General features: G+C 48.5%; 1 protein-coding gene across 1 annotated transcript in view; it reads right to left on the bottom strand.

The window, feature by feature from the left end:
- The window catches only part of LOC143299720 (uncharacterized), a 47,078-nt gene that overhangs the window by 33,477 nt on the left and 3,601 nt on the right, over nt 1-10,000 (bottom strand). The window contains exons 2-3 of the mRNA XM_076613097.1: nt 3,039-3,303; nt 22-182 (exon numbers count right to left, since the gene is read on the bottom strand). Coding sequence (XP_076469212.1) covers nt 22-182; nt 3,039-3,303 — 426 coding nt within the window. The remainder of the gene's footprint in view (nt 1-21; nt 183-3,038; nt 3,304-10,000) is intronic.

Below are 10,000 nucleotides of genomic sequence, written 5' to 3'. Positions count from 1 at the left end.
CCCTCTACCCTTACACCATACCTTTTTCACAGTGTAAGCCGTGTCTGTCAGGTGGGCAGGTGGCACAGATGGCATTGGGATTGTCCTGGCTGCAGCTGGCGCAGTGCTCTAGTGTCTGACACAACATCTCCACGGACATGCACGGCTCGCACTGCAACCCCCACGCTGTGGTGTACGGGCACCTGGAACCACCAGAGGCAGAGGTACGGAAGAAAAAAAAAAAAAAAAAAAAATCAACAAAAGTTGAACTTGCTTGGATCTTTCAATATTTTCATACCATCTTCTCTCAGCACAAATGGTGCATGTTTGTTTGTGCAGAAATTTGTGTTGTGTTGTATTGCATTCACATTGTGTTTTGTTATGGTCAATTTTGTTGCTTTTGTGTTGTTTTGTATTGCATTGCATTGCATTGTATTGTTGCATTCCTGTGTATATGTACTGTTGTGCTGTATTTGCACTGCATTGCATTATGCTGCATTGTGCACTGTTTTTTTGTTGTTGTTTTTTGTTTTGTTTTTTGTCATAGGACATTTCTCGGAATGAAATTCAGGGCTGCTCCCCTCTCCCCCCCTCCAACCCCCCCTAAAAAAGAATGCAGAATGCAGCACCACCAATATTTTTTTAAAAAAAACCTCTTTTTCCTATCTGCATTGTAGTTGTTTTACTATCATCATTCATTCATTCATTATGCCCATCGCTCCTGGTGGAGCATAGGCCATCGACGACCCCTCGCCATCGCACTCTGTTCTGGGCTGTTCTGGCCATTCCAGTCCAGTTGGTCCCTTGCTGCTTCAGCTCTGCCTCGGTATCTTGCCTCCAGCTGTTGCGAGGCTGGCCTCTCTTCCTCTTTCCCTGCGGGTTCTAGGTCAGGGCTTGGCGTGTGATGCTGGACGCTGGCTTCCTGAGGGTGTGTCCGATCCAGCCCCACTTCCTCCGCAGTATCTGCTTGGCCACTGGTTCCTGTCCCGCTCGCTCCCACAGATCTTCATTTCAGATCTTCTCCTGCCATTGGATCTTGGTTTTACTATCATAGTAGAAATTAATCAACAATGAGGCCAGGAGCCAGTTGCATTGCTCAGACGGAAGAGCCTAGTATGGTCGTAACCCGCTACAACAAAACACAATACAAACGCAACACAAGTACACCACACTACAACACCAACACAACACAAAATACAACACACCATCAACACAACAACAACACAAACAGTCATCCACTCTTTGACGTCAACAATGGTCTGGCGTCTCTCCACGCCGTCAACCCAACACAACAAAAACACAAACACACCACCAGCAACACAACAACAACACAAACAGTTACCCAGTCTTTGACATCAAGGATGGTCTGGTGTCTCTCCACACCCTCAACCCAACACAACACAAACCCAACACACCACCGACACAACACACCAACAACACAAACAGACACCCCTCTTTGACGTCAACGATGGTCTGGTGTCTCTCCTCACCCTATATGGCACAATAACAACACAACACCAACACAAAACAACACAACACAACACAAACAATGCCAATATAACACAAACACAAACACACCACTGACACAACACACCAACAACACAAACAGTCACCCATTTTTTGACATCAACAATGGTCTGATGTCTTTCCACGCCCTCAACCCAACACAACACAAACCCAACACACCACCGATACAACACACCAACAACACAGTCACCCACTCTTTGACGTCAACGATGGTCTGGCATCTCTCCACGCCCTCAACCCAACACAACACAAACCCAACACACCACCGACACAACACACCAACAACACAAACAGTTACCCACTCTTTGACGTCAACGATGGTCTGGCATCTCTCCACTCCCTCAACCCAACCCAACACAAACCCAACACACCACCGACACAACACACCAACAACACAAGCAGACACCCCTCTTTGACATCAACGATGGTCTTGTGTCTCTCCTCACCCTATACGGCACAATAACAACACAACACCAACACAAAACAACACAACACAACACAAAACAATGCCAATATAACACAAACCCAACACACCACCGACACAACACACCAACAACACAGTCACCCACTCTTTGACGTCAACGATGGTCTGGCATCTCTCCGCGCCCTCAACCCCACACAACAAAAACACAAACACACCACCACCAACACAACAACAACACACCAGTCACCCACTCTTTGACGTCAACGATGGTCTTGTGTCTCTCCTCACCCTATATGGCACAATAACAACACAACACCAACACAAAACAACACAACACAACACAAAACAATGCCAATATAAAACAAACACAAACACACCACTGACACAACACACCAACAACACAAACAGTTACCCACTCTTTGACGTCAACGATAGTCTGGCGTCTCTCCTCGCCCTCAACCCAACACAACACAAACCCAACACACCACCGACACAACACACCAACAACACAAACAGTCACCCACTCTTTGACGTCAACGATAGTCTGGCGTCTCTCCTCGCCCTCAACCCAACACAACACAAACCCAACACAAACACAAACACACCAACAACACAGTCACCCACTCTTTGACGTCAACGATGGTCTGGCGTCTCTCCACGCCCTCAACCCAACACAACACAAACCCAACACACCACCGACACAACACACCAACAACACAAACAGTTACCCACTCTTTGACGTCAACGATGGTCTGGCATCTCTCCACTCCCTCAACCCAACCCAACACAAACCCAACACACCACCGACACAACACACCAACAACACAAGCAGACACCCACTCTTTGACGTCAACGATGGTCTTGTGTCTCTCCTCACCCTATACGGCACAATAACAACACAACACCAACACAAAACAACACAACACAACACAAAACAATGCCAATATAACACAAACCCAACACACCACCGACACAACACACCAACAACACAGTCACCCACTCTTTGACGTCAACGATGGCCTGGCGTCTCTCCACGCCCTCAACCCAACACAACACAAACCCAACACACCACCGACACAACACACCAACAACACAAACAGTCACCCACTCTTTGACGTCAACGATGGTCTGGCGTCTCTCCGCACCCTCTCCGCACCAGCAGGTGGCCTGCTGGGAGACACCGGAGCAGGCAGCTCGGTACTGGAACTGATTACGGCTCTCCCGCACACCCACAATGCCCTGCGCCTGGTTCACAGCGCTGCTGACCGTCGATGGGCTGGAGCGGGACTTGGGTTTGAGTTTGGAGTTCCTCCGCAGCCATGAGGATTCCCCCGGTGTGATGATGACGCTGAGTAGGACGGCGGTGCTCAGAACTGCACACCACACCGATCGATGCTCCCAGTTAGACAGAACTGGTGTGTAGTTGTGTTGTGTTGTGTTGTGTTGTGTTGTGTTGCATGAAGTGCACCACACCGATCCTCTGTGTTAGAATTAGTGTGTTTTTGTGTTGTGTTGTGTTGTGTTGTGTTGTGTTGTATTGCATGAACTGTATACATCGATGCTCTGAGTTAGACAGAATTAGTGTGTTGTTGTTTTGTGTTGTGTTGAGTTGTATTGTATTGTATTGTACTGCATGAAGTGCACCACACCGATGCTCTGAGTTAGACTTAAGTGAGACCAGACTGGCAGAAGAAGGTGAACTCTGTGAGCGAGGCGCAGGCTACACCTTCTTTTGGAGTGGTCGCGGACCTGAAGAGAGACGTGAGGCTGGAGTTGGCTTTGCAGTGAAGACAACCCTCGTTGGCAAACTGGCTGGCCCCCCGAAAGGAGTGAACGATTGCCTGATGACGATGAAACTCCCTATATGCAACGGGAAGAAGTTTACCACCATTGTCAGCGCCTACGCGCCCACCATGACCAACCCGGATGAAATCAAGGACAAGTTCTACGAGGACCTGAACGCTGTCATCACCACTGTTCCCAACGCACACAAGCTCATCATTCTTGGTGACTTTAACGCGAGAGGTGGTTGTGACAGCACCTCCTGGGAAGGCGTGATTGGGAAGCATGGGGTTGGTAACTGTAACAGCAATGGCCAACTACTTCTCCAGACGTGCCGAGCACGACCTTCTTATCACAAACACCATCTTCTGCCTCCCTACCCGTAACAGGACGTCATGGATGCATCCTCGCTCTGGGCATTGGCATCTCATCGACTTTGTCATCGTCAGGAAGAGGGACAGGCAGGACATACGAGTCACGAGGGCCATGTGCGGTGCCGAGTGCTGGACAGACCACCGCCTTATCGTCTCCAAGCTCAACCTCCGCATCCAGCCCAAGAGACGGCCTCAGGGCATGAAAGCACTCAAACGCCTGAATGTCAACAAGCTGGACCTAGGCAACATCAAGCAGAGCTTTGCTGACACCCTGGAGGAACACCTTGAGTCCACCGTGCTGGACAACCAGAATGTGGAGGCAGCATGGGGTGCACTGCATGAGACGGTGTACAACACTGCCATGGAGTGCCTGGGGCTTTCTGCCAGGAAGCACAAAGACTGGTTTGATGAGAACTGCACTGAAAAGTGAGATCAAGCAGCTGCTGGAAGACAAACGCCAAGCCTACAGAGCCCACATTGAAGATCCCAAGTCACAGTCAAAGAAAGACATACTGAAGAGTGCATGCAGCACCATCCAGCTGAAGCTGCGGCAGATGCAGGATTCCTGGTTGAGCAACAAAGCTGATGAGATCCAGGGCTTTGCGGACAGGAACGACACGAAGAACTTCTATAACGGCCTGAAAGAAGTCTACGGTCCCACCACCTCCAGATCTGCTCCACTCCTCAGTGCTGATGGCTCTACCCTGATCACTGACAAGGACGGGATCCTTGAGAGATGGGCTGAACACTTTGACAGTGTACTGAACCGTCCCTCCACCATCAATGATGAAGCCATCGACCGACTCCCCCAGGTGCCAGTCAGTGAGTCGTTGGATGCCATTCCAACTTTGGAGGAGACCCAGAAAGCTATCCGTCTGCTATCCAATGGCAAAGCCCCTGGCTCAGACTCCATTCCAGCTGAGGTCTACAAAGAAGGTGGTATGGCGCTGACTAAGAAGCTTCATCAGCTGTTCCAGTTCATCTGGCAGCATGAGGCAGTTCCACAGGACTTCAAAGACGCTTCCATCATACACCTGTACAAGCGCAAAGGAAATCGTCAGGCCTGTGATGACCATCGTGGAATATCCCTGCTGTCCGTCGCAGGCAAGACTCTGGCCAGAGTGCTACTCAACCGTCTCATAGCGCACCTTGAGCAAGGTCTCCTACCAGAGAGCCAGTGTGGCTTCCGGAAAGAACGCGGGACTATCGACATGGTGTTTGCTGCCAGGCAGCTCCAGGAGAAGTGTCAGGAACAGAACGGCGACCTTTACTCCACCTATGTCGATCTGACCAAGGCCTTCGGTACTGTTAGCAGAGATGGCCTTTGGAGAATCTTGGCGAAGTACGTATGTCCCAGAAAGTTCATCACCATCATACGGCAACTACACGATGGGATGCTGGCCCGAGTCCAAGACAACGGAGAGACTTCAGAACCATTCCCTCTCTCCAACGGAGTCAAGCAAGGGTGTGTTCTTGCCCCCACCCTGTTCAGTCTCATGTTTACAGCCATGCTGACAGATGCCTTCAGAGACGCTGATGTAGGCATTGGCATCAGGTACCGCACAGATGGCTCACTCTTTAACCTCAGGAGGCTTCAAGCAAAAACCAAGGTGAGGACAGACACCGTCAACGACTTCCTGTTTGCTGATGACTGCACTCTCAACGCTGCCTCCGAAGCTGACGTGCAACACAGTGTCGACAAGTTCTCTGCTGCCTGTGACAACTTTGGCCTCACAATCAGCACAAAGAAGACTGAGGTGATGCACCAGCCAGCTCCAGGAAAGCCTTAAGTTGAACCAAACATCTTCATCAACGGGCAACGACTGAACGCGGTGGACAAGTTCACATACCTGGGCAGTACACTCTCTCGCACAGTTGTCATCGACGACGAGGTGAATGCCAGACTCGCCAAAGCCAGCGCTGCCTTCGGCAGACTCCATAAGAACGTTTGGAACAGGAGAGGCATCACCCTGGAGACGAAGCTAAAAGTATACAAGGCCATAGTTCTCACCACACTGCTCTATGGATGTGAATCATGGACGGTCTACAAATGCCACGCCAAAAAGCTGAACCACTTCCACACCACCAGCCTCAGAAAACTTCTCGGCATAAAGTGGCAAGAGAAGATCCCTGACACAGAGGTGCTCACTCGTGCAAACTTGCCTAGCATCTACACCATCTTGATGCAGGCCCAGTTGCGCTGGGCAGGCCATGTAGTTCGCATGCCAGACCACCGGCTCCCAAAGAAACTGCTGTACGGCGAACTCCAACATGGCAAGCGCTCCCATGGAGGCCAAAAGAAGCGCTTCAAAGACACTCTGAAAGCTTCTCTGAAGGCCTTCAACATCAGCGACGACACATGGGAGCTGAATGCAATGGACAGACCAAAGTGGCGTTCAGCTGTCCACAAAGGCGCCAAATCCTGTGAGGCCAACAGAATCGCTGCAGCAGAGCAACGCAGACAGGCCAGGAAAAGCAGGGCCAGCAAGTCCCCGACAGCCGCCACCATCCCCTGTCCACACTGCGTCAGAACCTTCCGGGCGCGGATTGGCCTGACCAGTCATCTGCGCACCCACAGAGCTCAACCCACCCACCCCCAGGATGACTAGATGGTCCTCGTCGATCCCGACGGACGAACCACATTGTATTGCATGAAGTGCACCACACCGATGCTCTGAGTTAGACAGAATTAGAGTGTTTTTGTGTTGTGTTGTGTTGTGCTGTGTTGTGTTGCACTGTATTGCATTGCATTGTATTGTATTATATTGGATTGCATTACATTGCATTGCATTGTATTGTATTGTATTGTATTGTATTGTATTGCATTAGGTTAGATTTGTATCATATGGTATCGTTTCGTATCATGTTGTATTGATTGTATCTTATCACATTGTATTGTATTCTACTGTATTGTATCATATCATATTGTATTGTGTTGTATTGTATTGCATTGTTTTATGTCAAGTTGTACTGTACCACATCATATTGTATTGCATTGCATTGCATTGCATTGCATTGTATTGTATCGTAGTGTATGTATTGTACTGTCTCTGGACAGTGTGGACTGTATCTCCCCAGGGATTGCATGTCACCACAGTGTAGCGTCACCCGGCAAAAATAAAATAAAAAGAATCTGTCTACAATTGGAAGGAAAAGAGAGAGAGGGAGAGAGAGAGAGAGAACGAACGAACGAACGAAAATTTATTTTACAAGGCTAAAGGAGTAAGCACAAAGTACTTGTTTACATCCAGCCCTCTGGGCATAAATAATAATTGGAAAAAAAAAAGAAGCAACAACAACAACAACAACAACAAAAAAGCGAGAGTCAGTTCACAACACCAACGTCAAAATTGCATAAGCATGTGCAAACATAAACATAGAACTCAGTTATGTACAATACAATATCGCGATAGATGAATAACAACGAGGACAATAGGGTAGGGGCGTGGTGGAGAGCGGTAGGAAGAATGGACAAGGGGAAGAGTAAAGAAGGCAGGGGAGGCTGACTGAACAGACAGATATAGTGACAGTGACAGTGGAGATACAGAGAGAGAGAGAAAGAGAGAGAGAGAGCAGAATCTGGAAAAGAGAAGAGTACAAAATGTAAAATGGATGCCAAACTGGATGCCATCCTTGACTATTGTAACTTCTTTCAGATAAAAATTCTGAATCGACATGTATCCACTCTGTCTCTCTGTGTCTGTTCTGCACTGGATGTAATAATCTGGCAGGAATATTGAGGAGTGTATATATATATATATATATATAAAAATATATTTGTACTTTTCAGTGACACTGTCTTCAATGACATCATCTTCAATGACATCATCTTCAATGACATCAATGACATCATCTTCAATGACATCATCTTCAATGACATCAATGACATCATCTTCAATGACGTCATCTTCATTATGGCTGCCTTCCTCCTCAGAGGCAAAGGAAGAAGAAACCCGGATCCAAAACCCGAGCCGCCAAGTTGAGAGCAGTGAGTGCGTAAGTGGCCACTACACTCTGATCTTCCGGCTCCTTTGCCCTGGGGTCAAGAGCTCCTGAGAACAGCTGGGCTTCTGGGCTGGGCAAAACCCCACTGCATCAGTTGCCTGGTTGGTGGTAACATCCATGCACTCACTATAGAGTGTCATGACATGCTTTATGTCATCTGTGTGTGTGTGTGTGTGTGTGTGTGTGTGTGTGTGTGTCTCTCTGTGTGTGTGTGTGTGTGTGTGTCTGTGTGTGTGTGTCTGTGTGTGTGTGTTTGTGTGTGTGTGTGTGTGTGTCTGTGTGTGTGTGTGTGTGTCTGTGTGTGTGTGTGTGTCTGTGTGTGTGTCTGTGTGTGTCTGTGTGTGTGTGTGTGTGTCTCTGTCTCTGTCTATCTCTGTGTGTGTGTGTGTGTGTGTGTGTGTGTGTATGTGTGTGTTCTTTCGTTCTTTAGTTTAACGTCTTTTCATTGTAAGTGATATTAGATGAGGGAAGGAAAAAAATCGAGTGGGTGGAGGGGGCGCTGGGGGGGAATTACTGTGTACGCATGCGAGTAAGTGAAAGAGAGAGAGAGAGAGAGAGTGTGTGTGTGTGTGTGTTACATATAGAAGCTTGAAGTTAACAGATAGAATGTGCCCCCTCCCCCTGCCCCTTCCCCCGTCTCCCTCTCTCTCTCTCTCTCTCTCTCTATCTTTGTATAGCTCTCTCTCTCTCAGTTCTTTGGGGGGGGGGGGGGGGGGGGAAGCGGTGAGCAGCTTTGAAATACGCAGCTATTAAAACGAACTTGAATACGAAGGTCAATTCGACTGTACATTCAACTGAGGTTTCAAAGAGAGAAAGGCCGGGATTGGGGGCGGGGTCAGTAGAAGGGCTGTTAACTCAGCAAGATAAAAAAAATTGAATTAACAGGTTAGGATGTCGGTCACCCTTCTTTATTTTCACTTCTTCTTCCTCTTCTTGCGGCTGCTTAACTTTTGTTCTGCAACCGTTGTTACACTCACACACACACAAAAAGAAGAAGAAGTAGAAACCGAAGTAACAAAAAGCCGATACTGCCTTTCTTCTTCTTCTTCTTCTTCTTCTTCTTCTTCGTTCGTGGGCTGCAAACTTCCCACGTTCACTCATATACAATGTATACAAGTGGGCTTTTACTGTGTTTACCCCGCCATGTAGGCAGCCATACTCTGTTTTCAAGGGTGCGCATGTTGGCTATGTTCTTGTTTCCATGGCCCACCGAGCGCTGACATGGATTACAGGATCTTTAACCTGTGTATTTGATCCTCTGCGTGCGAATAAACGCACATGAGGGGCATTCAGGCACAAGCAGGTCTGCACATAATTATGTTGACCTAGGAGATCGGAAGAATCTCCCATCCTTTTAAACCCACCAGGCGCTGTTAACCGGAGATTCGAACCCGGGACCCTCAGATTGAAAGTCCAACGCTTTAACCACTCGGCTGTTGAGCCCGTCACTGTCCTTCAGATTCATGCCAAAGTTTTCTCATACCAAGGTCCAGCAGACCACCGCCACCCTTTTTGTCACTAATCAGTGTAATGAGTGACATGCGTGCAGTTCGTGCCATCTTCAACTTCACAGTTAAATTAAGTTGAGGTCAGTCATGGACGCAGCCTCGGACCGACAAGGAAGTGGCTGGTTTGTCTGTCTGTCTGTGGGGGTGTGATGTGTGACATGTGTCGTGTGTGTGTGTGTGTGTGTGTGTGTGTGTGTGTGTGCGTGACATGTGTCATGTGTGTGTGTGTGTGTGTGTGTGTGTGTGTGCGCGTGACATGTGTCATGTATGTGTGTGTGTGTCACATGTCATGTGTGTGTGTGCGTGTGACGTGTCATGTATGTGTGTGTGTGTGTCACATGTCATGTATGTGTGTGTGTGTGTGTGTGTGACGTGTTGTGTGTGTGTGTGTGTGTGTGTGT

This window comes from Babylonia areolata, chromosome 25 (genome assembly GCF_041734735.1).
Source record: "Babylonia areolata isolate BAREFJ2019XMU chromosome 25, ASM4173473v1, whole genome shotgun sequence".
Classification (NCBI taxonomy): domain Eukaryota; kingdom Metazoa; phylum Mollusca; class Gastropoda; order Neogastropoda; family Buccinidae; genus Babylonia; species Babylonia areolata.
This window is presented reverse-complemented; position numbering and strand designations above follow the sequence as displayed.